The sequence below is a fragment of the Equus quagga genome, chromosome 20 (genome assembly GCF_021613505.1).
Source record: "Equus quagga isolate Etosha38 chromosome 20, UCLA_HA_Equagga_1.0, whole genome shotgun sequence".
Taxonomy (NCBI): Eukaryota; Metazoa; Chordata; class Mammalia; order Perissodactyla; family Equidae; genus Equus; species Equus quagga.
The window spans coordinates 14643427-14670932 of NC_060286.1; the positions used below are offsets into that span (position 1 = coordinate 14643427).

The following is a 27506-nucleotide window of genomic DNA, read 5'->3' on the forward strand; positions in this document are numbered from 1 at the left end:
CGCGCCCCGCGCCCCCTCGGCGCCGCGCTCCCGGCCCCGGCCTCCCCGCGTCTCCGCCGGCTGGGACGCGCCCCGACGGCGCCCCGAGCCGCCGCCGCCTCCCGCAGCCTCCCCCGGAGCCCCGCGTCCGTGCCGGCCCCGGGGGGCGGGTGGGCCGGGCCGGGTGCAGCTCCGCTGAGGCACGATGTTCACGTCCAAGTCCAACTCAGTGTCGCCTTCGCCGTCCCTGGAGCAGGCTGACTCGGACGCGCTGGACATCAGCACCAAAGTGCAGCTCTACGGCGTGCTGTGGAAGCGGCCCTTCGGGAGGCCGTCCGCCAAGTGGTCGCGGCGGTGAGTGCGCCTCCCGCGCCGGGTGAGGACCCCAGGGAGGGAGCCCAGGGCCTAAGGACCCCCTAACACCCCTTCAGTCACCGTGCTGCCTCTGCCTTCCTTTGTGACCTTGGCCTCGCCCCATTTCACTCTCCGCTGACGTCCCCTGGAAGATGTGGATCCCATCCTGGGCTGGGGGCATCTCTGCCAGAGGGCTGGTTGAGCTGGGGCGGGACCACTGGCCTAGGGGTGGTGGTGAATACTCTGGGGAATGGACCTAAGTCCCAGTGAGGAGGTTGGGTGTGGGCTGAAGAGATCGTGGCCGTGGTGGGAGACCAGCTAGGGCAGGTTGGGCCAGACTGCCGCGGGGGGAGAAGCCCCGTCTCCAGCCAAAGACGTTCTCCTGGGACCCCTATTGCCAATTCCATCGTCTACACGAGCCCCCCCTCCCCCAGGCCACGAGGAGCGGGCTTAGAGGCAGGGCTCGGGTGTCCTACCCGCCCCCCAACCGGTACACTGAGCCTGCTGGGCCTCTGGCCCTCCTGAAAGGCTCAGGCCAGGGGAGGGAGGGCCAGGAAAGGTCTGTGCCCAACCTTGGCAGAGTGATGTTGGCAACTCCTCCAACTGTCCCTTGAAATACTTTTAGAAAAATCTGTGCCGGAAGAAGTGCTTCAGGCAGAGAAGCCGGAAAGGAATGAAGGGACTAAGCTGGGTGGGGACCGGGCAGAGACTGAGGGCAGTTGGGGAGGGGACAAATGGTCCGGACCCAGGAGTGATCCGTTGGAGGGGCTGGTGGGGAGGGTCACAGCAGCCTGAGCCCCTCTTTCAGCACCAACTTCCTGGTCCCCAACTCAAAGGCAACTCCCCAGACGTCAGTAGCCACTTCTGGCCTCTAAGTGGGCTTGGAAGCTATTGGAGGAAGAGGGAACTCAAACCAGAAACTTGCAGGAAGCTCCCACTGCTGGTTCAGGTGCTATGGGCCACCTTCTGGACAATTTTCACCTTTAAGCCAATCTCGGTTCTGAGATTTGCTACTGGAATGGCCGGTAGAACTCAGAGCCTGATCCGTTCTCTCCCCGGAGGGGCGCCCCTGCCCATCCCTCCCATCCCTCCCTGTAAGTCTGCCCCTGAGCAGGGGGCCTCAAATGTTCCCAGACCACAGATCACAGGGATGTGGTACTGGTTGGTTCCGATGTTGTGTTCTGATGAATAATTTAATATTTCTACAAGGCCCCAAGACAAATGGAGCTGTGGAGGGTGTGTCACATTTTACATAGCTGTTGACATAACACATATTTTTCTTAGTTCTGCCTGGTTTCTTTCTGGGATTTAATGGGATATAGGTTCCTCGATTTCCTCCAAAGGTAGGCTTATCTCTGACCCCCTAGATGGAAGCCTGCGGCAGTGTGGAGAGCATCTTTCGAGGTGCTTCCAGGGTGGTGCTGTCTGAACTGCAGCCTCAGGAGCAGCCTCAGCTCTACCAGGGCCCTCGAGTCAGGTGGGAAGGCTGCTTGTAAGTTTGAGTGCCGTTAGGAGGATGTCCTTCTTCCCCCGCCACCACTTATGCCTTAACTGCTCCAGGCAGACGCTCCTTCTCCGTTGGGTCTTGCTGCTGTCCTGGGTATCGCCTCTGGGTCTTGTCATCCAAGACTTCTGCCAGGCTTCTTCACCTGACTGCATCCCTAGTAAATGTGACAGGCTTGTGACCCCCAGAGTTTGTCCCCTAGCCCTCCTCACCCACAGTTGTGAGGACCTGGCCCCTGCATGGACAGTTGATTCCAGGCTGGGAGGTGTCGGGGGCAAAGGCTCCCAGGGGACAGCACAGTGGGTGTGGGGCTGGTGTGGGGCTGGTGGGGGGAGCTTGGAGAGCTAGCACCCCCCACCCCAAGAATCTCCCTCAGTAGCCCCCACAGCCACTCAAAACAACATCCAATCTAAGAACAGTGTACATGCTCTGCAATACACAGTCTGCTTCCCAGGAGAGGGTCACCTCTGTTCCCTTCCTTTACAAGAATTCTGGAGCCGCCGCTGTTCAAAGACTCACCCTCCCCTGGGCTCAGGAAAGTACTAACGTCCCACTGGCCCACTCTGGGCCACTGTCCATGTTCACAGTTCTGGGAATACACACACACACACACACACACACACACGATTTAGCCTTGGGTCAGTGACAAAGCCAGCCAGAGAGGGTCTGGGGGTTAGGGGGGCATGATGCTAAGCTTAGCCTCCTCTCACTTTCCAGCAAGGCCCCCTGGGCCCCAGTTCCCCATTTGTGAAATGCAGTCTCTGGACCTCAGCTAATTGGCGGCCCCAGGAAGGCTTGGGGAGGGGGCAGCTCAGGCCCGCCACTGCGGAGCCTTGCCATTAGTGCGATCGATGCCCTGGCCGGGGTGCTTAGGAGAGGGGCCGGGAAAGACGCCCTGTGCTGCATAAATGATGAATGGCCGGATGGAACCGGCTGTGGCCGCTGGGGTTCTATAAAACCTCTTCCACTCGGGGTCTGTCTCAGAGTGTCCGCCTCCAACCCTGCTGTCCTGGGGCGGGAAGGTGACCTTGAGCTTAAAGGGTCAGCTTTTTCTCCAGGGGCAACAAAAGGGGAAAGAAATCAGAAACATTACTTGGCAGAGATGAGAGGATGTGGGAGAGGTGTCTAGAGGGTGAGGTTGGTGACTCCGCCCTCCCTGGAGCCTGTGAGCAGTGGAGACCCAGGTGCTGTGGGCAAAGACCTGGGCAGCTTGGAGACAAGGAGGCGAGGAGCAGAGTGTCTCAGCCTCGGCCGTGTCTGCCCCATGGTGGGGCTGGTCTGGCAGCCAGACCAACGCTTTCCCAGGGTTTAATTCTTCCTCCAGCATTCTCGTCCCTCTCCCAGGTCCCTTCTGAACAACTCCCAAAGCCAGAGCCGCTGATGAGGGGCACCCAGCCAGGGACTTCTACACTCCTTGTCCCACTCCCCATAAGGTGGCCAGTGGGGCCTGAGCCCAGCCCAGCAGCAGTTCACTCTCATGGAACACCGGTGGGTCCCTGCGTCAGGGAGATAAGATTCAGTGTCCACTAAGTGCCAGGGAGCCGTGGAGACAGTGACTGACTGCATTTCCCAAGTCTCAGGCTGCAACCGGCGCCCATGTGGAGAGACGGTCTGAGCAGTTTGGTGGCCACCTTACCAAAAAGATTTGGGGAGACATTCTTTCCCCAGGGATTTGGGTCTGGGAGTTTCATCTTTGGCCCTGAGCACCGTTTCCTAGAGGTGACACTGCAACATCCAGCTATCCTAGAGGGCCAAGGGGAAGAGCCTAGCATGTCACCTGCAGGCACCTCACCTGGTGACCCCGGGATTTGGTCTCACTTTCTGGCTCACATAGCATTCCCCACAGCTGGCTGTGTAACGTGAGCCCCCAGCACAGCAAGTAGCAAGTAGCTACTTGCTTTATAAGCGTTGCTACTTGCTTTATCACTGCCGGCGGATGCCTGCAGGCCCCTTTTTATAATCACCTTGTGTTCTCCAACTTCTTTTAGAGTGACAGCATTTGCTGGTAGGTGGTGGATGGGTGGCAGCTGAGGGTTCTCCCCAGATCCCTCTGTCCATCACCCCCTGCCCCTCCTGAGGTGGTGGCATCGAGCTTACACTGAGTCCTGAGGTTGAGGACATGGCCAGAATCTCTGGATCACAGCCATACAATGAAACAACACTCAGGAATGCAGGCTTCACTGGGATCATAGGATGAGTCACCTGGACCAACCAGCTGAAGTTGAGTGAGTTAATTGTGCAAACAAGCCACTCTTCCAGCACCCCGGGAACTGTCCTCAGCGGCTGTTGCTGTCCTGTTTGAAAACGAGTCTCCCCTCCAGGGGACCACACCTCAAGCAAAGCCCCTGCTGGTGGTTCAGCCTCCTTTTATCCAGGACTCGGGAATAATAAAGCCGCTTCTTTTGAGAGCAGCTGTGGCTGTGGTGGAAAGTGGACCTGGGCTTAGAGGCAGGTGCTCTGAGTTCTCTGGTCCTGCTCTGCCACTGACCAGCTGCAGGACCCAGGCCAGGCGTGGCAGTCTCATCTTGCTGACTGGCAGTGTGTCCCCTACAAAGCAGGAGTGATCAGATGGTGGTATTTAAACAGTGTTCCATGGGTGATTCTTGAGGTGCCCTGACTCTACTGAAGGGTTAGGGAGTGGGGGGGCTCCCAGCAGGGCACCCACTTCACCCAGAGCCTCTGCACTCTTATCTGTTTTACATATTCAGCTTATCTTTGCTATATTGTTTGAAGAATTCTAACATATTTTTTCACTCCTTTGGACTTGAGGATCTCTGCATAAACTCTAACTTGTCATCACTCCTACACGTCACAGGTCAGATTCCTGGGGTCTGACCCTCTCAGATGTAATGCCAGACAAGTGGCAAATGGCAGGATGAGCATTCCCTGAGCATATCAGACCACTCAGAATGCACAGAAAGGGACACACTGGGGGCTGTGTCATTTCAGCCTTCCTTCTGCCACTTCTGAAAAAGCCACTCCTGATGCCTGTCCTTCCCTGGCTCCAGGACTTGCCCCCACCCCCCTTCTCAGTACCCAAGGGGCTCAGGGATCAGCGAGACCAGGTGCTGGTCCTATTCGGGAAGTTTGTGCAGGGGAAGAAGGGGCAGCCAGGCTGGGTGTCCCACCCTTCTACGAAATGTAACCCGTGTATAGCTCCCACGTCCCCCCTGGTCCTCATGCCCTCTTCAGAGTGAGGTAAGTTTGGCCCAAGGTCGAATCCCACATCCCTAGGAAGTCTGAAACCTGCCCCAGGGTTTCTGCTCATCCCCAAGAGGCTCTACGCTCTTGTTTCCTTGTTGATGGATCAACTTGCTGTCCACCGTAGGCGGTCCTTGTTGTACAACCAGATGGGGAACTCAGCTCGTTCCTGTCTCCTCCCGACCCTTCCCCACTGCCACATATGTAGACATAGCAGCCTCTCACGCAAGGTATTTGTGAGTCTAGTAGACTGTGTGAAGGGAAGATTTGGCGAAGAGGAGCATGGAGGAGGCATTGAGATCCCGGAAGTGCAAACACCTGCTAACTAAGTGTGGCCTCCGTTTCTCACGCCTTCCAGGCACCCCATCCTGCCACCACCAGGGGTGGGATTCTTCACCACTGTCTCGACACTGTAGGACCCAGACTCTTGCACCTTCCCTGGATCCTCTGTCCTCTGCACTCTCCCAACCCCCTCCTCCCCACTGCCCTCCAGGATTTCCCCAGCTCTAAATTTCTCTCACTCTGATGCGAGGCCCTTTCCAGCCCTGACTCCCAAACTTGGCTTTTGCATCTCCAAACCTGAAGGAGCTCAGCAGAGGGCATGCGCCTTTCTTTAACAGGACCCACCCACCTTAGAAGGTTCCTGTGGGGTTCAGGAGCATTTTCCCTTCCTTCCAGCTGGACCGATTGTGAGGCCGGTGTTGACCCTTAAGCTCTGGTGGAGCCCTTGTTGCCTCCAGGGCTCTGAGGAGGGCCGTAAACGTGCAGGCAAAGCGTAGGAAAACCCATCCCTAGTTCCTGTTGGATGGCACCTGTGTCCACCTTGTCACCTAAGCTGGAGTCCTGGCCTTCATGTCATCCTGGACTCTGCTCCCCCTTCCTTGTCTAATTATTCAGGAAGCCCTGCTGGTTTTTATCAGCAATAACCGATGACTCTATTATCACCAGTAACTCTAATTTGCCCCTTTGCCTTGAACACACTATTCTTTGCATATCCTGTTCCTTCTCTCTGGCATGCATCTCCCCCTTCCACTTCCTCCCAGATTCCTAAGATTCTCCTATTCATTCTTCAAAGCCCATGGGTCCCAATCCCAGCTCCATCTCTGCCCTAGCTGGGTGACCTGGCACACACTGCTTCCCCTCTAAGCCTCAGTTTCCCCATCTTTAAATGGGAGCAGAAAGCCCTACCTGCCAGGATAGCTACATGGATCAAATACTCTAATACATGGTGAGCACTTAGCACGACACCCAAGAACAGCCAAGGAAACCGTGACTCTCCAGCCCCTGCACAGCCAGCCCAACCCCGCAGGGCCCGGAAGGAGATGGCCCCTGACCTGCAGTCAGAACGAGAGCTGCTGGGAGCACGGGGACTTTGCAGGAAGGGGCAGGAAGAGGAAGTGACCTTCTCTGTGGGGGCACTCAGGTCCTGCGCCCCCATCTGTGGAGAAGCTGATATTGTCAGCTGGAGCAGTGGAAGGTCCCCGAGACAGATTCCTATGCACCGCCGGCCTTCTGGGTCCTAGAAGTGTGCCCTTTGTGGGGGGATGCTCATCCCTGCCAGCCTAGGGAGTTGCTCTCCTCCTCCAGGTCTGTGCAGCTCCCCTCCCTGGACCCCCACCCCCGCCCAGACCAAGCTGAGAACAGCAGGAGCTGGGCCGGTCTTGGCATGCATGGCGTGTGGGACCTCAGGATCCCTGCAGCCCACGGGGCCCCGAGGGCTGCTGAAGCCTAGCCGGCAGGGAGCAAAGGCTGCCCTCCTTCAGAGGGCAAGAGGAGGAAGGGCGTGACATATGGGGACACATCCGTGTGCCAGACAAGTGCTGAGGACTTTATATGCCTTGACCCACCAGATCTTCTCTTGCCCTGTTTTGTGGTCACAGCCCCTAAAGGATCCCCCGCCTTTGCTGCCGACAGTCTGTTCTCAGCACAGCAGCCAGCTGAGCCTTTTGCCATGTGAGTCGGATCAGGTCGCTCCTGCTAAAAACCCTCTAGTAGCTGTCTCTCTTACTCAGAGAAAAACCAGCCTCTGTCAACTAGCAGTATGACTTTCAGCCACTCATGTCACTTTCTGCTTCATTTCTGCCCATATAAAATGCAGACAGCACCTGCCTCACAGGATAATTGTGAGTGTTAAATGCATTAACTGCTTGGAATAAGGCATGGGTTGAGGTAAGTGCTAACTAAACATTAGCTTTATCATTACTATTATTACAGGATCCCACAGGGCCTTCCACAGCCTGGCCCAGCTGCTTTCTGCCTGGTTCCCTCTGCCACAGCCACCAGAGCCAGTCACATTTCCCACCCCAGGGCCTTTGCACCTGCACCTCCTCTGCCTGGAACACCTTCCGTCTCCTCAAATTGTCGACTTCTTAATCAGACTGTCCATGGCCACCCTGTTTAACATCAAAATCTCCCCACCTGCCCCTCACCCATCACTCACCTTCCATGGCATTGATCAGCCTCTGGTAAATGGTGTTTATTTACCATCCACCTCCCCAGTACACAGGTTCACTTGAGTGTAAGCTCTGTGAGGATAGCATTTGTGTCTCCTGTCCACACTCTGTCCTCAGCACCTAGAACGTGATCTGGCACAGAGCAGAAGGGCAGCAATTATTTGTGGAGTCAGTGAATGGATTCTCACAGCAGCCCCCAGAGACAGATATTTGCACCCCCATTTTATAGAGGGGCTTGGCAAGGGAGGCTCAGCCAGGCTGGGAGCTCGCGTGAGGCTGTGTCTTGAGGCAGGGGTTGTTTGACCCCAGAGTCAATGGCAGACTCCCCCCACCCCCAGGCCCGGGCACAGTGCTTTGCCCTGAATGGGGAGGGGCCTCCAGAGGTGTCAGGAAGGCAAGGAGGGGTTTGTCTGAGTCAGCTCGGGCTCCCATGACAAAGCGCCACAAACCGGGTGGCTTAAACAGTGGAAATTCATTCCTCACTGTTCTGGAGGCTGGCAGTCTGAGATCAGGGTGCCGGCGTGGTCAGGTTCTGTCAAGGGCTCTCAGCCTGGTTTGCAGACAGCTGCCTTCTCCTTGTGTCCTCACATGGCAGAGAGAGAGAGAGCACGAGAGAGTGAGAGAGAGAGCACGAGAGAGTGCTTCCTCTTCTTACAAGGCCATAGTCCTATTGGGTTAGGGCCCCATTCTTTTGACCTCATTTAACCTTATAATTATTTCCTAAAGATCCTATCTCCAGACACAGTTACATGGGGGGGTTAAGGCTTCAACATATGAATTTGGGGGACACAGTTAAGTCCATAGCAGATCTCAGAAACCACTGGAAGAGGAGGAGGAGGCCCGGGAGGCAGCCCGTCTCACAGTTCCCTGGGGTGATGTGTCGTACTCAGACCACGGGGCCGCACTGCTCACCCTGTCCTTGGTGCTCTGCAAACTGGTGGAGGGATGAGCACAATCTCATTTCAGCCTCACAATGACCCCGTGAAGTCGGTGCTATCACCCCCATTCTACAGACAAATAAACCGAGGCTCAGAGAGGTGAGCTTACTTGCCCATGGCCCCCCAGCTGGGTTATGGTGGGCCTCTCTGATGCCAAAGCTTGTGCTCTCAACTACTCTGTGATGGTCCCCTGAAACAGGTAGGGGAAATCTCCCTCGCCCACAGGACTAAGGGGTTGTTCCCCCCCTCCAGGAGCCTAGGAGCCCTTTGGGACAAGATAAGCCCATGGGCTGTGACAGTGACACTAAGTGCCGAGTGCATGGCCCAGTCAACAAGTGCAGGAGGGGCTCAGAGGGCAGTGTATGCTGGGCTGGTCACCATGCGAGAAGGGTTCAGGCAGATGAGGAGCGAGGAGGAGGGCCTTCCACGGAGAACTAGACCATCTCCTTTGCAGGATCCTGGAAACGTGGTGAGGTGGGAGGCAGGGAGCTCAGTGTTCACCAGGAGCGGAGAGGCTGGAGGACAGAGGTGGCAGGAAAGCTGAGAAGGTGGACAGAGGTCAGGTGCCAGGGGGCCCAGACTGTCCCCACAGTTCTGTAGAAGGTGGTATTCATGTGCTCTTCCTCCATGGGGGGCAGAAAGGCCTGTGGGAAGAGGTGGCATTAGCAGGAAGTCACCTGTGAGGTCCACCGCTCCATTCCGTATCTGGGCCGAGAGGGTGGGTGCAAATGAAGAGTGTGGGTTGGCATGGGGCTCACACCAAACACAAAGCTGAGCTTCACTTTCTTGGGGAGAGACAGCAGCTGTCAGCAGTCCCTGGGACCCTCCCCGCAGCAGCTGTGGCCTCAGGAAATGTCACATGGCTTGTGAAACCTTCAGAGATTCACTGACTTTGTGATGCCCACCAACAACTTTTCAAGCCCCTTACAAGAGGCCACATCTAACCAATGGTGTGCTGGTAAATGGCTAACAACCGGCTCCCTTGGTGAGGAGGGGAGCAGTGTTTTGCAGCCTTTGATGCTTTTCATGGTGTAAATACTCCCACTACGACTGATCGAGTTACCAACACGAGGTCGCTGAATACAGAGCAGAGGAGAGAGTCACACTGTGGGCTCCTGTGAGCCCATCTGAGTCAGCTCCAGCGCACCACTGCTTCCACTCCCCCAGTCCCATCGCTATGACAGTGGCATTAGCAGGGCACTGGGAGGAAGGAGCCAGCCACCCTGGGTGTCCCTGAGCCTTGGGGCTTTGAGGCCCAATTGGCTCTTCCCCTGGAGATGCACCCGGTGTCATATCCTAGTCAGCTCCAATCATTAGTCCTGTGAGGGTCCCCAGGGTGGGTCCAGGTGTTCCACATGTTGGCATCAAGGCTGTCGTCTCCCCAACAGAAAGTACCAATGTCCCAGAAATCCTAAGTTAGACCTGAGTCCCAGAAGGAGGCTGGGGGCAGTCTGAGACAAAAGGGAATGCAGGTGTCACATGCAGGCTGCAGGCCCGGCCTCACCAGCCTGGTACCCAAATATCACTCAGTTACTAGCCTTTGTGATTACTTGTCAGAAGTCCCATCTTGGAATCTCATGTCTTCTTTCCCTGCTTCCATGCCTCCTGGCGTAGACTCTAATGGACTGGAGATAATGTCTCAAGGGGCTGAAGACACCTGTGGGGAAGGACCACAGATGCCCTTTTTGGCCGAGGGTGGCAGTTCAGGGCAATGGAGGCAGCCAGACCTGGAAGCCACTTGTGGGCCTCCCACTTCAGCTGCCCACTCATGCGAGGGTTGGGCTGCCTGGCAGCTGGCCAGCTGAGGCCTTTGCCCAGATGTGGCATGTGTGTTGGTGAGGAGTCTGAGCTGGCATCCCCTTGGGCTCCCCAGTGAGTGCAGGGCCCCCCCAGGTCCTCTTGTTGCCCTGAGAAGCCTAACCCTTCTCTCCTGGTTGCCCTCCTTCCCCACCACCTGCTGTAGGTTTTTCATCATCAAAGAGAGCTTTCTTCTTTACTACTCTGAGAGTGAAAAAAAGAGCTTTGAAACCAATAAATACTTCAATATACATCCTAAGGTGAGGCGACCTCTCCCAGGGCCACAGTGGGGAAGGGCCTAGTGGGGACAAGGGGGATGGTATCCTGTGAGGGCAGGGGGCCGTCTCTTATTGCTCTGGTCTAGAAGGGAATCTGGAGAACAAATCCCTCTTGGGGCACAAGACTCCCTGCCCCTCTGGGCTGGGCGCCCATCCTCCTGGGCCGCAGGTCCTGCCCCAGCCCTGCCTCTCCCCTCTGGGAGTCCGTTCTGGCCTGGCTTACAGCCCGGGGCCCTTGGCAGGACGTGGCTTTGGCTGAGGGCTCCCAGAGGCCTTCAGTAACCTGGGCTGGGTTGGGTGGGGGCTGCCCATTCTGGTTCTTTCTTAGGGTGTCATCCCTCTGGGGGGCTGCCTGGTGGAGGCCAAAGAAGAGCCCAGCATGCCCTACGCCATGAAAATCTCCCACCAGGACTTCCACGTGAGTAAGCCTCTCCCCTCAGCCTGGGCTCAGCAGGGGCAGACTAGCTTCTCTGGGACACCCAGGTCCCTGGGGGCAACCCCTTCAGTGGCCTGGCCTGGGAGGGGTGTCAGTGCTTTAGGGATGTGGGGTGGGAGAGCAAAGCTGGGCCTGCAGAGGCCTGGGACCGCCTCTGTCATCCTTGAAGTGGCCTCCTCTCAGGTACACCCGTGCCTCCTCTTCCTGGCAGGGGAACATCTTGCTGGCTGCTGAGTCGGAGTTCGAGCAGACCCAGTGGCTGGAGATGCTGCAGGAGTCTGGGAAGGTGTAAGTGCCCACAGGCAGGAGGGGCAGCCTGCGGGTCCAGAGGGGAACGGAGTGTGGGCTGGGCCAACCCTGCCATCCCTGCCCCTCTGCTGGAAGCCCGGCGGGCACTGAGGACTCCAAGAAAAGGTGGGGGCGGGGGTGGGGGGAGTCGGTTAGGGTGGGCAAGAGGAGATAGGCCAGGTTTAGAGCACCTGTGGGGGGTCTCCTAAGTGAGCTTCGCTTGCCTAGGGTCACAGGTGGCAGACGTTGACACCATTTGTCTCCAACTTGTGGGAGTGAATCCAGCATCACTAGTAGGATTTGGCTGCCTGATGACACCCGTCTCACCTCCCCAGGCCCATAATTAATCCCAGCACAGACCAGAGTAGTGCTTTGTAAGTCAGGGTCCCGATCACAGACACCTCCAGCCCGACACAGTCCTGCACGTAAACCCCTGGCCTGGCGCCTGCCTATTCAAGCTGGGTTGTGCTTATAGTTCAACAAATAACACTGAATGCGCGACCCAAGCCAGGCCTTGCGCCAGGTGGTGGGCATTCGGTGGTGTAGAAAGCAGCCCGGGAAGCAGTCTCTTCGCTGCTCCAAAAGCGCTGTGGGCCCAGCCCGCAGTGGCCCACTTTGTGGCCAGAGCTGGCCTACAGGGGCTGTAACTGAGCGATGCTGGTGGGGTGCCTGGAGCCATGGGTGCCAGAGCGAGTGCAAGCTGGGATTCTGGAGGAGAAAGGATGGCGAATACCAAACATGCACCTTCTTTCTCCTCTGCCCTTCTGTTTTAATGATTTTGTGTTTCTTCCTCTTCTCTCCTCTTCCCATCTGCCCTCCCTCCGCAGGACCTGGAAGAACGCCCAGCTGGGAGAAGCCATGATCAAAAGCCTGGAGGCCCAGGGGCTGCAGTTGGCCAAGGAGAAGCAGGAGTACTTAGGTTGGCAGGAGAGATGGGCTGGAGGCTGAGATTCCCTGAGGGTAGCATGGCAGGCCAGGGGCTTGTTGGAGCACGGGTGGGGGTGTCTCGGGTTGGGCTTACCAGGCTACGAGAGCCAGACACCAGCTTGGAGCCCGGAGGGCTTTGTGGTATGATAAATGTCCTTTGGGCCAGTGCGACCTGCGGCAGGAGAGCCTGGTTGTTAGCAGCCTGGGCTCTGACCCAGCTTTGCCACTTCCCTGTCGGCTGCCTATGTCTTCTCCCAGCTGGGCATCTCTAAGCCTCAATTTCTTCATCCTTAAAATGGAGCCAAAACTAGTCCCTGCTTTTAGAGGTGGTGTGGGACCAGGTTAAATGAGACAATGCCTGTCAGCACTGGTGTCAGGCATGCAGTAAGGGTTCCTTAGATGGAGTTGATCTTGTTGTCCTGCCCTGAGCCCCCAGATTTTGGACTTGCCCCCAGCTACCACCCCCAGTCCACTTTAAACCTGACCACAAGGTTCCAGGCCCCTGGGCCCCTGACTGGCCGGGAAATGTGCTGTGTGGGAAAGAAGAAGGGGAGTCTGGGGGTCTGTTGTTTTGCCAGGACCCTCTCCCTGCTGCCTCCTTAGACACTCGGGGACCCACAACTGGTTCCCCTCTACCTGCTCCAGACACCTTGCTCCCCCCAGGACCTGCCCCCTGCTACACTAGCCAGACCAGTGCAGAGGCTACCAGCACCCCTGGGTGGTGCAGAGATGCACTTGAGCTCCCAAGGGTGAGGCTGTCTTTGCCTTGTGAATGCTCAAAGCAGGGACAGGGCTGGAAAAGGAGAGTGGCAGCTCAGGCCAGCATGGCAGCTTCCATCCCCAGGAAGCCCGGGGATGGCCTGGGCCTGGCAGTGCCGACCTCTTCCTTGGGAGATGCTGAGGGTGACAGCAGTTACCGCGGCACCAACCCCCTCAGGACTGGATCTGGAGAGAGCTTTTCGTGAGAGAGTGTGTGTGTGCTCGCTTTGGCAGACAAACTGATGGAAGAGACCGAAGAACTCTGCCTTCAGAGGGAGCAGAGAGAGGTAGGTGCCACTGGGGCCGCTCAGAATTGCTGTCCCCCAGCCCCGCGCTGTGGGCCCCTTCACAGCCAGGGTGCACTGGCTTGTGTTTCTGGCATTAGGGAATGATGTAGGAAAGCTGGGCACCCAGAGAATGTGCCGGAAAATCAGATGGGCTGAGCATGCAGGCCAATGAGGTGATAGTACTTAGGACTTGCTGTAGCTTCTTGGCAAGAAGTGTATTTCTCCTTGCCAGTCCTTGGGGGGGAAAGTAAAAGGGGTAGGTGACCACTTTCTAGAGAGCGAGCCATCCAAAAATCTTAGAAGCTGTGTCAGTAGGCAATGAGCTGCTTGCCGCTGGTGAAGTTCACAGGAGGCTGTGATGGCCTCTATTATCCCCAGAGGGGCTTCTGATCCATAAGGGTGATGGGGTTGGATGATCTCCAGGGTTCATTTATTCTCTAAATACCAATAATACAAGTCCCAAGGGGGCCGAGCTTTGGCCTGAGGCAGCCCGTGGGGTAAAGGAGACCTTGCCTCATTTGAGGGTGGGGAGCCTCTGCAGTCTACTTCATTTGGAATCTCCATGCAGCATTTGCACCTTGCCTGTTGTGAGTCATTACCTCCCCTGAAGGGCAGGGTAGGGTAGGGGTTAGTGGTATGGACTCTGGAGCCAGGTTGCCTGTTTGTATTGGAGCATCACTACTTCTAGCTGTGTGACATTGGGCAAGTTACGTAACCTCTCTGAACATCAATAGTCTCACATGAACAAAGAGGATAAGAATAGAACCCATCTTGTTAGGGATATTGTGAGGATTAAGTGAGATGTTACATAGAAAGTGCTTGGCACACAGCACGTGATTAATGAGTATCTGCATTTGTTAGTATTACCATCATGTTATTGATTATGGACCCATCCTGCCTGTGAACTGCCTGAGGCCCAAAGCTGCAGAGTGGCTTGCCCAGAGGTGCCCTCAGAGGGAGGCCCCTTCTCTCTGCCCAGTTGCTTTTCCTTGTCCTCTCCCCCGTGAGGCACAGGCCTGGCCCATCAGCCTTGCCTCAGCCAGCCTCTCCCACTTGGCTCTTGCTAGTTCCTCACCCTCCCAACCGCCCTCTCAGGGCTCTGAAACAGGCCCTCCAGTCAAAAAGCGGCGTGTGCCCGTAGTACCCCACATTCCCAGTGCCTGGCCCAGTAGGAGTGCTTGATAAACGTTTGTGGAAGGACTCAAGGAGTGAACATTTTTTTTTTAAAGATTGACCCTGAGCTAACATCTGCTGCCAGTCGTTTGTTTGTTTGTTCTCCCCAAAGCCCCCCAGTACATAGCTGTAGATTCTAGTTGTAGGTCTTTGTGGCTGTGCTGTGTGGGGTGCCGCCTCAGCGTGGCCTGACGAGCAGAATTGGAACCGGTGAAACCCCCGGCCGCCAAAGTGGAGCACACGAACTTAACCACTTGGCCATAGGGCTGGACCCGAACGAACATTTTTGATTCTTGTAATTTTATATCCCATTTTGATTTTAATCCAATAGGACAATCCACCCTCATTTTTCTTCTCCCAAAATGTTATCAGATATTCTTGCCCATTTATTCTTCCAGCTGGACTTCAGAATCATTTTGTCAATTAACAACAACAAAAATCCCAAACCAAAACAAACAGAAAACAAAACCCAAAACCTATTGAGGGTTTGCATTAGGATTGCGTGGATTTGAGGATTTGCGTGATGCCAGCTCTGAGCCGTCTTCCACCTAGCCGTGTAGGGCCCCCGTGACTCCAGGCTAGAATTCTAGGTCCCACGGTAGAGTTTTGGCATTTTCTTCGTATGGTTCTGTACATTTTGAGAAGTGAGACTTCTGGTGGGTTGTCAGCAACTTAAAGACGGATAATTCAGGAAGCCAGGGGATGGCATGGAGTGACAGACACCGCCACGGGCAGGGAGAGAGACAGACTTATCCATCAGAGAGGCTAAATCTGGGGCAGCAGTCAGCTGGAGGAAAATTTAGACACTCTATCTAGGTCTTTAGCCAGGAAATGAGGACAGAGGAGACCTTGCTTAAAGCCGTAGCACGTTGAAGGGGCAGTCCTGTCAGCTGTGAACTCCCTGGTATTTCGGGTACGAGATGTGAGAGAGAGACTCACTCGGGCCCGGCTGGTACCAGCGGTGAAGGCTGCTCTGGGCGGGCAGGAGGGAGAGGATGGTGCCCCGGTTCACATTCCTGTGTCAGCTGCCTGCTCTAGACCAGGAAGAGAACTCACTGAGTCATTCTGTCCAGGTTTCTCCTTCCTTAACTTGCTCATCCATAGTATGGGTCTGTATGTTTCCTGCGCCTTTTCCCTCTTCACCCCAGGTCACAGATATTGTCTGGGTGTGCCTTGGGCCACTTGGAAAGGCACTTGCTGCAATGGCCCAGCGATAAGATGAAGATTCTCTGCTCTCTAAGAGGCAGCCTGGCCTAAAGGAAGACTCGGGGTCTGGGACCCAGAGACCCACACTGGAGTCTAATCACTGATGTGTGGCCTTGGGCGAGTTAACCTCTTGAGCTTCAGCTTCTCCATCTGTGATGCTCTGATAACAATACCGGCTGTGCCTGCTGAGCGCCTGGGTCACTGTGAGGCTCACTGAAATAGAATGCAGGGGAGTGTTTGTGGATGGGCAAGGCCCATGCAGATATGCACTCTGGGAGGGTGCAGCCCTGACGTCCTCCATATGGCAGAAAGGGCCTGGGACTCCTAGGGCACAAGCAGAGTGCAGGGAGAGCCACCCTGGGCTCATTTGCCTGGTGCCAGCAGACCCTGCCCGTCCTTGGGTGCAGCTCCCTCAGGTATGCCTGGCTCCCTGGGGCCTCAGCTCTCTCATGCCCTGAAGGAGGACAGCCTGCCTACCTTTCCCTTTCTGGCTGAATTGTGACAGCTCAGCCTTGCACGTGGCCAGGCACTTGGGAAATCAGAAACGCCCAGGGCCAGCCAGCCAGGACCCTTGCCACCTAGGGTGCTCCCGGTCAGAACACAGATGCCTGGAGTTGGAAAGCACCTTCCTCTTCGAGGTGAGGCTCTTTGCTGACCTCTCTGACAGACGTTGATCCTGATTCTGGGATAGGCACTCACTCCCTCCAGAGGTATCCTATGCGTTACTGCTCCATTATTTGAAAGCCCTTTTGTTGAGCTGGAATTTGCCTTCTAGTGACTTCTTTCCAACCTTATACTCCCGCAATGGTCCAAGAGTCAGAAGAACCAGCGCCTATGGCGGAGAAAGGCTTCAGCTGCAGCAGGTCTGGGCTGACCTCGGTCTGTGGCGGGGTTGCTAACAAACGCTTATACCACCCTGGGCTGGAGGAACAGAAGGTTCTAGCTGCTCCAGCTTTATGGGTTGTGGATTCCACTCTAATGCATACTCTCAGGCTGCACCTGGACATCAGCCTATTTAAGAGTCACACAGGTGAAATGAAAGGAGGAAAAGAAGTGAGCAACGAGGAGAGAGAGTCTCTTTCTTTTTCCTCTAATATATAACCTTTTTACTAATGGAAGAAATCATGCTCTTTGTAGAAAACCTAGAAACCAAACTTTGTCCTTAATTCCACAATTGACGGACAACTACTGTCAACTATGTGTTGTTTTTCTTTTCAGTCTTTAAAAAATATGTATTATTCTTATATATATTATAAACCTAATAGGATTGTATCAGATATCCAGTTTTACAGCCTTTTTTATTATATCTTCATTAACATTGTACCTTCAGCAATTTTCCATGTCATTCAATGTTCTTCGAAAACATCAGTTTTAATGACCATGTACTGATTCATCATATGTGATGTTTCCTTTAACTAATTTTCTATTTTTGGACATCTAGGCTGTTTTCATTATTATAAATTATGCCACAGTGAATGTCCTCGTACATAAATCTTGGGCTACATAAATCTTGGGCTACTTTTCTAATCTTTTCTGTAGATAGATTCCTGTACACGGAATTACTGACTCAAAGGTCAAGAACTTTTAAGACTCCTGATGCCTATTGCCAAATTGCTTTCCAGAAAGTTCCTACCTGTTTACACTCCCACCAGCAGCGTATGGACATTTCCAGGGGTTTAGTCATTTACTTTCTCCCATTTTCAATTGCAAAAATATAATCCCAGTGGAACAGCAAGCAAAGGGAAATATTTGCAAGTTGGAGTGTTGGAGAAAGGGGCTCTCCAAGGTGGAGAAGCCAAGGTTGTGGGATGGTGTCCTCGACTGGGTCTTGAGTGATCTGTTCTGAAGCAGCGGAAGCCAGGTGCCTAAAGAGCCAGGTGCCCTTGTGATTTTTCAATCTAAGCCCAGGGGTGGCTGCAGCTCCTAATTCCCCAGTCCCCTGAACAGCCCTGCCACAGCAGGCAGAGGCCACCAGAGGGAGGAAATAAGTCAGGTTTCTCAAATCTGAGGCCACAGAGAGGTTTATCAGCAGCAGCAATACCGTGTGTTGAGAATGTATTAAAATAGAGGTTTTCAAACTTTTTGAAGCTCTGAACTTTTCTTTCATTAAGAAGGGGGAGGTCTATCAGAATAAAATTTTAATTATATTTATATTATGTCTATATACTGCTATGCCTACTGCAATAACACACAACCCCAAAGTACTAGTGACTTTGAACAGCAAAGGTCTATTTGTCCCTTAGCTACATAGGTCAGCTGGGGGCTCTGCTCCACGTCTCCTTCCTCAGAGATCAGGCTGACACGGCCTCCACTGTTCGCAGCAACACGAGCTGCCATGGTAGGGGAAAGGGATGTAACATGCCACTCCCTGTCTGTTAAAGATGTGTGCCTGGAAGTGACACCCTTCTGCTCACAATCCATTGGCCTTAGCCAGTCCCATGGGCCCACCCAGCTTTCGCAGGTACACTGTGTGCCAGGAGGTGCATCAGAATGCCAACAGCGCTAGTGGCGACCGTTAGTGAGCCACGCCACAAGTGCCAATAAGGATTAGAAGGAAAAGAGATAGCAGCTTTGGGGGTAAGAAGTTTAGGGATGGAGGGCATGGGGTTTGAAACCAGACTCTCGTTTCCTTTGGGTTTCATCCCTTCTCTGTGTCACCTCAAAGCCAGTGGCAACTTCTCCCTACAGGCAGCCCCGCTCCCTGGCAGGGTTTCCATTATCCTTGAGAACAAAGCCCCTGGGTGAAAAACGAGAGTGCAATTTGGAGCTAGAAGATGAGAAAGAAAGTGGATCTAGAAATAATATCCTCCCCCAGTATAAAATGTGGAGGGACAAAGCAGTTGTCACCAAAAAGCTTCTAGCCAAGCTTCACTTGAAGAGTACCCCCAACACCAGCTGCTACTGAACCCAAACAGGAGCCCTGGAGGTCACATACCTGCTGGGAAAACATTTGTGCTTGCCAGCATTCCTGAAGGGACTGATCTGGTCCCCTGGGCCAGCCCGTCCTGGCTTTTCTGGATCTCCTGTTCCCTTGGGGCCAAGCCCAGGGGAAGCTACAGCCAGTGGTTCTTTGCTTCCCAGATGCCTTAAGAACAAAGAGTCCTTATACCCTGACTTTGGGGTTGGGAATGGCTTTTCTTTGCCACTTCTAACAGATGTCACTCCAGGGCTCTTTAATGGAAATACACACGCACCACTTTTTCCCCCAGGGCTTGAGGGCCAGCCAACACGCCTTAGGGTATGAGGGACTGGAGTCACCCAGCGGAGTAGACATTCAGAATTATCATCACATCCAGCTGAAGGAAATAATAGGATCAATTCTAAGTCTTGGCTTCAGCCTGATAAGTGTATTTTAAATGAGCCCAGTTCATCACAGACTTCAGTTTTGTTGAGACTGTGTGTCATTGGGGCCAGGGCTCCTCAGGATTTAATTCCAAGTCTGGTCCAGCATGTGCCCCAGACTGGATCCCAGAGGATCCCCTGGGTTGGAGTGGGGGTTCCTGACCTCAGGGACCCTCTGCTGCCTTTGACTCTTCTCTTCCTCTCTGATTCTCTTCAGGAGCTTGAGCGCCTTAACCAGGTGCTGGAGGCTGAGAAGCAGCAGTTCGAGGAGGTCGTGCAGGAGCTGAGAGTGGAGCAGGAGCAGATCAAGAGGTGGTGGTGGTGCCCCGGAAGGGGAGTGTGAGAAAGGTCACCTAGTTAGGGCAGTAGCATACTGCCATACATCCACAGTCCGGGTCAGGTCTGGAGAGGCCTCTGCCCGGGAGATGTTCACTGCTTGAAGACTTGGTTTGGGTCTATCTTCCCAATGCTCCAGGCCTTGGGGTCTGCCCAGAAAAAGCTGTAGACCCCACACAAATGGGCCACTTCTGCCCACTGGAGCACAAGGCATGGCAGGTGCAGCCAGACATCCCCCCAAGCAGCAAGCACCTCGTGCCTCCATCAAACCTTCCTTACCTGGGCAGACAGGACCCAGCTGCTCGGCAGGTGCCGTTAGCCAAGCCCCCAACATTCCCTGTCTTTCCTGCACAGGCCCTTCCCACTCTGGCTAATGAAGTCCCTTGGGATCTTTGGTCCCATGTATGGTTTGCAAACCCAGTTGCACATTATATTCATCTAACAGAATTAAAATCTCCTGAAGGTAGGGCCCAGAAATCTATATTTTAAAAAGTTCTGGGGCCGGCCGTATGGCCAGGTAGTTAGGTTCATGCGCTGCACTTCAGAGGCCCAGGGTTTTGCTGGTTCAGGTCCTGGGCGTGCACCTAGCATTGCTTGTCAGACCATGCTCAGGTGGCATCCCACATAGCAGAGCCAGAAGGACCTACAACTAGAATATACAACTAGGTACTGGGGGGCTTTGGGGAGAAGAAGAAGAAAAAAAAAAAAAGATTGGCAACAGATGTCAGCTCAGGTGCCAATCTTTAAGAAAAAAAAAGCACCCCTGGACATTCTGATACAGCCTATCCAGGAATTTGGAGGCCACCGCTCTGCGTACTGCTGGTAGTGGTGGTTGTCATCGTCATCATCATCATTGTCATCACTACTGATCAGTAGTGATGGCCCAGAAAGAGTTTTCTTGCAACAACCTTATAGAAGGAAGTCATTAGACATGTGTTTTGGGGGAGGGGAAGCTCAGTGGATCTTACCAAGTAAATAGCCAAGCTCCTGCTCACTTCCAGAATTGTGCCAGAGACTGGAATAGAAGATAAGCCCTCCCCTTGAGGATCTGGTGAGGAAAACCGGACTCACACCCAGGAAACATCAACACAGTAACATATAATCACGTGCTAGGAGGCATAGTGCAGACTCCCTGTGTTACAGGAGTTAAGATATATGCGTGATCCTTGTGGGCTTGAACAGAGGCTATCTTGAGCTGGGCCTTGAAGGATAGGTAGGAGTTGGAAGAAATGGCAGGAGAAGGGAAAGGCAGGAGGAGGGGAAACCGAGTGTAAAGTCCTGAGGTGGCCCAGGCTTGGTGAGAATGCAGCATGGAGGCTGTCAGCCCAGAGAAGGGCCTCAGCTGTGGCCTTCGTCAGTGAGTGTGGGTTCTAGCAGGGGCTGTCCAGGGAAGATGGGGTGAGGCCTGGGCCCCTTTGTTTCTCAGTGCTTCTCTCTGCCTGGGGGGGATCCTGGCTTTATCCCGACTGACAGATGCATGTGTGCCTGGAGCAAGTGACTTCAAACCCACTTGGCTGGGATCTCCTTCTGTCAGCCCCAGGCCCTTAGAGCTGCTGTCAGGACCCAGCCATGTGGTGGGGCTGGGCTTCTTTGGACCCCTCTGAGCCAGATCAGGAGGCGAAGCAGAAGATATTCTGTGTTCAAAGGGGACTGAGAGGGGTGGGCACTGCCATACCCAACCCTCTGTCCCCACAGGGAGCTGGAACTAACTGCAAGATGCCTCAAGGGTGTAGAGCAAGAGAAAAAGGAGCTGAGGCACCTCACGGAGTCCTTGCAGCAGACGCTGGAGGTGAGGGGCTGCTGGCGGGCTGGTCGGCGGGGGCACTGGTTGGTTGGGGCACGTGACACTTTTTTCCAACAGTGTTTCCCCAGAAGGATACCTGAAGGGGAACGGGACACCAAGGGGCACTGATCTGAAGGGTCTCTTCTCTGTGGACCGTTGGGAATTCCAGCCGACACATGAGGGACCCAGAAGGGCAAATTCAAGTTTTGGCCTCAGGAAACCCACCTTCTTCAGTGCTTATATTTTTATACCAGATAGAATACTGACTGGGGGAGTCAGGGCCACCTACCACGTCCTTCCTGTGGCTCATTCACTTAGCTGCGTGTGGTTGAAACTGAGCATGAGGGGAAATCAATTCCAGGTCACCTCCATTTGAAACCACCCAGACTGCGAGGGGGAGGAGGAGGTGGCGTGTGTCCAGGACACAGTGCAAACTCCTTAGTATGGCAGGCAAGGGCAAACTCGGGCCCCAGCCTCTCCTCTCCTCGCACCCTCTCACCCTCTGCTGCCCCTCTGTCCTGACACAGACACCCAACCCCTCCTCCAACCGCAGAGCTCACAGGCCGAGGGAGCCAAGCTCTTTCTCCTCCGCGCCTTTACCCACGCTGTTCCTTCTACACAGAATGTCCTTCCTCCTCTTCTCTGCCTGGAGAACTTCCATCCTTTCGAGACAGCTCGAGCATCACCTTGGTCAAGCTTCCCTGACTCTTCTAGGCAGGATTTGCTCTGAGCCCTGGGCTCCCGTGGCACCCTCTATGTATGTTTGGCACTTAACGCACTAGGTTGTGGTTCCCACACTGGACTTCACTAAACTGTCTTAAGGTCTCTCCCAGCCCAGCACCCACAGCCAGCCTGGCACGTCGTAGGGGATGAGTGATGCTTACTGAATTCATGAGCTGCCTTGCAAACTGCAAGGGTCTCTCTTCTCCCTCGACTGACTGGCGCTTTGTTCCTGGTGCCTTTATTTGTTTATTTTTTTCCTGTCTCACATCATGGGAGGTGGTTCTCATGGATAGTTTCAACTCCAGGGCTTCTGGGTAGTGCAAGATCCCAGTCTGATAAGTGGGGAGAATGTCTGAATCTGCTCTCAGGCTGCTTCCTGTTGGGTGCTTTTCACACAAGCCCAACACACTACCTCACTCACCCCTGGAGGAACAAGGACCCCAGAAGGTCATGGTGCCCTGGGCCCTTGGGCTCCGGTTGTGATATGTACCACCTCCACTGGAAGCTGCGCTGGGCTCCTCCCTGACTCCCTCGATGGAGGAGTAACCTTGCCTCCTTGTGAGGAAGGAGACCTTAGTCGGCCTTTTACCTCAAGGGAAGAATGCAGACATTTCAGGTGTCCCTCATAGAGAACTGGGAGAGGAGGGCATCATTTTCTAGAACTGAAAGGAAGTGAGGGCAGCCATGGTGAAGTAATTAGGCTTTTTCTTCCTTCTCTCCGTTCTTTCCCTCTCTCTATGCCAGGAGCTCTCCATAGAGAAGAAGAAAACTCTGGAAATGCTGGAGGAGAATGAGAACCAGCTGCAGACACTGGCCAATCAGAACGAGCAGCCCCCTCCCAGGGGGGGTCTCCATAGCAACCTGAAGCAGATCGAGGAGAAGATGCAGCAGCTCTTGGAGGAGAAGCTCCTGGCAGAGAAGCGGTGAGGTTGCCTGGAACCTGAGTCCATGATCGGCTTTGGGGTTTGGTCACTTTCCTTGAACTGGACTCTTGGGTTTGAGTTGGCATTGACCAGATAGGTCACTCACTTCCTTTTGCCTAGGATTCAGTTTCCTCACTAGGCAAACGGGAAGAGAACTTTCACTACCCAAAGCTGACTTGATAATCCTCTCTTGCAATGGTGTGAGCCATACAGACATTGGGTCCATCTAACAATGCCTTTTGGCACACGGGCAGGTCCTCTTAGCCCCTCTTTACACACAAGGAAACTGAGCCTTGCATGGGTTTCAGGGCTTTCCTGCAGTCACAGGACTAGCAAGATCTGAGCCCAGGACTCTGGTCTTCTGACTGTACCCTTGGGGCTCCCCTCACTGGCCACACCACCCCTCTCATCACCTGGATGCCAGGACCCAGGAAGTTCCGGGGCTTCTGAAGCCTGGTCTCAGGATTTCTCCAGCCAGGTCTCTACGAGGGGCTGCCCTCCCACTGGAAATCCCCTCACTGAGTGAGGGCCTCTTCTGCCCGGGCAGGATGAAGGAGAACGAGGAGCGCTCGCGGGCCCTGGAGGAGGAGCGCGAGTTCTACTCCAGCCAGTCCCAGGCACTGCAGAACTCGCTGCAGGAGCTGACGGCGCAGAAGCAGCAGGCCGAGCGGGAGCTCAAGGTGCTGGCTCCTGGAAGCAGCTTGTGCTCAGGGACCTCCCCTCACCTGGAGTCGTCCCTCACATCCCTGCACTTTCCTGGGCAGCTACCTGAATTATCTCTGCCAATCCGACCAGCCAGGTGCAGGCGATGGAGCCCCCACAAGGGGAAGCTCACTGCCTGCCACTTTGGTGGGGCATCATTGCTAGACACCTGCCCGGTGCAGGGCAGCGTCCAGGCCATCTGGTTGAGGGCATAAGACACGAGGCAGGATGTGGTAACTTCCATCCAAGTCTAGAGGCCAGAAAGCCCGTTCGAGCCAGGGGTGACCAGGGAAGGTTTCCAGGGAAGATGGCAACTGCACCCCAGGACCCACGTCCCTCTCCTGTCCTCTCTCCTCAGGCTGAGGTGAAGGTCCGCATGGACCTGGAGAGGCGTCTGCGGGAGGCAGAGGGCGCCTTGCGGAGCCTGGAACAAGGGCTCAACTCCAAGGTGCGGAACAAGGAGAAGGAGGAGAGGATGCGGGCTGATGTGAGCCATCTGAAAAGTAAGCCCTGCCCTCTGTGCCTGGCCCTCAGCCCTGGAGCTCAGCCTTGCCAGGGTCCAGGCTCTGGAGCCCCACACAGGGCCTGGTGTGCAATAGGTGATCCGCCGAGATGGCGTTTCTTCTCCAGACTCTTGCCCGCAGGCATCTCCTTGGCACGGCTTCCTTTTGGCTGTTGAGCTGGGGTGGGCGTGGGGGGGAAGCCTGTTGTTCTGCCCCCTTCAGCAGGCGGCTCTGCTCTCCCGAGGGATGGGCTCAGCTCTTTCCCACTCAACCCTACAAGTGTCCTTGGGAGGGGCGGGCACGAGGGGCTGGAGGGGAGGATGCAGTCAACCTTCGGCTGCAGGGTTCTTCGAGGAGTGCATCCGGAACGCGGAGCTGGAGGCCAAGATGCCTGTCATCATGAAGAACTCCGTGTACATCCACAAGGCCGCCACTCGTCGCATCAAGAGCTGCCGCTTCCACCGGCGCCGGTCCAGCACCTCCTGGAATGACAGTGAGTGGCTGTTCGCGTGCCCTGGGGGGTGGGGATGGTCACAGGCCATTGGTGACAAGGCAGGAAGAGGGCAGGGTGGGGAGTGGGAAGGGCTGGCCCAGCTCTGAGGCCCACAGCGCGGCCTTGAACCTGGCTCCACCAGCCTTGGGCTTCTCCCTGAGTTATGGGAGCCCATGGATGGGAAGGGGCTGGGAGAAGCTCAGCAGTATGTAGGATGGGGGAGCGAGGGAGGTGGGCGGGAGTTGGGGACAGGCCCACGCCTTAGTGGAGGGAGGGCTGTTCATGGGCCAGTGGGGCCACTGTCTCCCCAGTGAAGCCGTCCCAGTCCTTCATGACCTCCCAGCTGGAAGCCAACAACATAGAGGAGCTGAAGGAGGTAGCCAAGCGGCTCAGCCGAGACCAGCGCTTCCGGGAATCCATCTACCATATCATGGCCACGCAGCCTGGACCAGCCTCAGTGCTTCCCCGGGGCGGGAAGTGAGGGGCTCTCCTCCCCTGCATCCAAAGTCTTTCCACCGTGGGGGCCGGGGAGGGGCAGGCCTGACTCTTACCTGGCTCCTCTCCGCTCTCTTCTGGGCCAGAGCGCCACCTGGGGGCCAGCCTCACCCTCAAAGGACAGGGAGGCCACCTCCCTCATCCCCACCCCAGACCCTACCCTTGGGTCTACACTGGGCCTGTGTCGGCCCAAGCTGGGTGCTGCCTGGTTGTCACGGTGAGGAGAGGAAGGGGCCTAGCTGTATGTGGGACTTTTTCTGGTTGGCAAGTGGGGTGGGCAGGGTCCATGGCCCTCTGTGGAGCGGAGCCCACTGTACCTCTCTGTCACTCTGACACTGCCCATCCTCATGTGTGAAGGCCTCCCCTCCCCACCTTGACCCCTGCATCCCCTGGGGTTCCTAACCCTCTCTTTGCTTCAGAGACCCATGGACATCCCTCAGCCAAGGCCCCTCACCTTGACCACATCGTGGGGCAGGGAAGAAGGGAACTAGCACAGCAGCTTCTGGGCTCTCTGCACACCACACTCACCAGGGTACCACCTTTCCTGAGGTTGGGCCTTGGCGTGGGACCACCTGCTCACTCCCCTCCTCGGGTGAGCTCACCCACCTGCAGCCTCAGCACCCTATGGGGGTGGTGTGACCCCCCCCAACCCCGCATCCCTCCTGCATATGTACCTAGGGCCCTGGATGGGAGCTGGGGCCAGCAGCGATGCTGAGGGCTCCCCCAGAGGACACGTAGCAAGTCAGGGAGTGGACGAAGGTGCTCCTGGCTCCTGCATCATCCTCTGGTTAGGCAGCAAGGCAACTCCCTTTGGCTATAGTGGCCCTGCTGGTCCGTGGGCTCACAGATGTCTCCCTCTCAGCTGCCCCTGCTTCCATTGCCTTGCTGCCCCCTCTCCCTGAAGAGGCTTTACCCAGGGAGGCAGTGTGACCATGAACCTGGAAGATGGGGGCCTGGACCTGTGACAAGACCAGTAGCCATTGGTTGGCTCCATGTCTTCAGGGGGAAGCTGAAACGCCTCTGTGCAGCTTGTGTGGAAGACCACCCTGTGGGAGGCTGAGGGCAAGGGGGTGTTCCCCACCTGTGAACGGACAGACAGCCCTGCTCTTCTCCCTTGAATTCCTCCCTCTGAAGCTGCCTGAGTCTGTTTGTCTCCCCAGAAAAGGGGTCTACCTGGGATCAGGGTGCTCAGGGACACTGGTGGTATTAAAGGTGCTGATTCTCTGCTGCTTGGAAAGCTGAGCGAGGAGCCCAGTCTGAGAGCTGGACAGATGGCTGCAGGGCAAGTCCCAGCAGAGGCCCCTGGGGGCCTGCCGCCTGTTCTGTGGGAAGAGGAGTGTTGCTGACTTAAAGCGCGTGCGTGTCTACTGCGGGGCCAGCCACCATGCGGGGCTGCCCGCCTGTGGGCTCAGGGCTGCCTGGTGACACTAATCTCCACGGTCCCTTCTCAGTGGTGGGTGAACTTTGCTGGCTTCAGCCAGTCTCTGCGGAGTCTAGGAGGGGCAAGGGGGGAGGCGCCTCAGAATCAATGCATCTGAGAGGGATGAATCTAAATCTAAAAGCTTTAAACATGTAGAAATCTGCGTAAAGCCGGAACTCGTTGATCTAATGTGTGTAGGATGGACTTTGAAATGAAGGGGAAGATTTATAAAACCAATTACTGTTTTATTTTTTGTTTCTTTTTAAAGAATTAGATTAATAATAGTTTGCTCTTGGAGAAAGATCTTTTGGAAATTTTCAAATGCATTTTTTTTTCCTGAGCAAGCTATTAACCAGAAAGGAAAGTGCTTTTCCATGTGCATTCACCAATCCCTGGTTCCTTTTCTCCTATTTCATCCTGTATTTTCCATGCCTCAGCCAAGTCAGGTTATCTTTAACCAGTTGACCAATCTGTAAGTATTTATTTGTTAAAAACTCACTATGTACACTGTAAATAGAAAAAAGCAACATCTCTATATAAAAATGAAGGGGTGGAAATTGCTTACTGGAAATATATTGATCTGATTTTTTTTTTAAACAAAACCCTTGTTTCTTGGCCAATTAAATCTCTTTCCTGCAGTCTCGCTTGTGGTGTGGTCATTGCTAGAGAGATGTTGCCCTCTGCAGGCAAAACGTGGAATTACAGAATTGCCCGCCTGTATTCTCACGTGCGCCTGCCTTTCTCTACACACCAGGAAGCGCTCCCCGCTGCTGCCCCTCCTGGGAGCGGCTTCTTAATAATTAACTGAAAAATCTGTTCTGGCCCTGAGGTCCTCGCTGTCCCCATGTGACAAGGACTATCAGCTGGATTTTCTTCTGATTTGAGCGCTGACCCAAGGGACAGAGCCGACTGGAATATCCTCAGGGAGACAAAGGATGCCTGGTTTTATGGCCATTTAATGTCAGCATCCCCACCGGAAATTGACAGTTTGACCTGCCCTGATGAGGAGAGGTTTATGCTTTTGTTTCATAATCATAGAAGGGAGGGCGAGAAGTGGTAATGACTGGATTCCCCTCCTATTTGGTTTGTTTGTTTCCTCATGGGATGGATGATCTATATCATGCCCAGGACTGTCCTGGTTTGTGCTGGTTCTCAGCAACATTATTAATGGCTCCCCCTTTTGCTGTCATAAGTGTCCCAGTTTGG

At 54.9% G+C, this 27506-nt stretch overlaps 1 protein-coding gene across 1 annotated transcript; it reads left to right on the top strand.

Moving 5' to 3' along the window:
• LOC124230679 (pleckstrin homology domain-containing family D member 1) lies at nucleotides 1-26920 on the top strand. Its single transcript, XM_046646936.1, has 13 exons — nucleotides 1-333; nucleotides 10393-10486; nucleotides 10833-10922; nucleotides 11152-11228; nucleotides 12056-12147; nucleotides 13149-13201; nucleotides 19140-19234; nucleotides 20954-21047; nucleotides 22509-22687; nucleotides 23235-23367; nucleotides 23748-23892; nucleotides 24236-24385; nucleotides 24697-26920. Exons 1-13 carry the CDS (start codon nucleotides 185-187, stop codon nucleotides 24864-24866), a joined length of 1521 nt encoding a protein of 506 aa, XP_046502892.1. The 5' UTR covers nucleotides 1-184; the 3' UTR covers nucleotides 24867-26920.
• Nucleotides 26921-27506: the final 586 nt, after the last annotated feature.

Bases quoted from the DNA above. Each gene is read 5' to 3' on its own strand.
- LOC124230679 (XM_046646936.1), top strand. From the start codon at position 185: ATGTTCACGTCCAAGTCCAACTCAGTGTCGCCTTCGCCGTCCCTGGAG. The intron at 12,148-13,148 runs GTTGGCAGGAGA...TCGCTTTGGCAG, and splicing joins GGAGAAGCAGGAGTACTTAG to ACAAACTGATGGAAGAGACC. The intron at 22,688-23,234 runs GTGAGGTTGCCT...CTGCCCGGGCAG, and splicing joins AAGCTCCTGGCAGAGAAGCG to GATGAAGGAGAACGAGGAGC.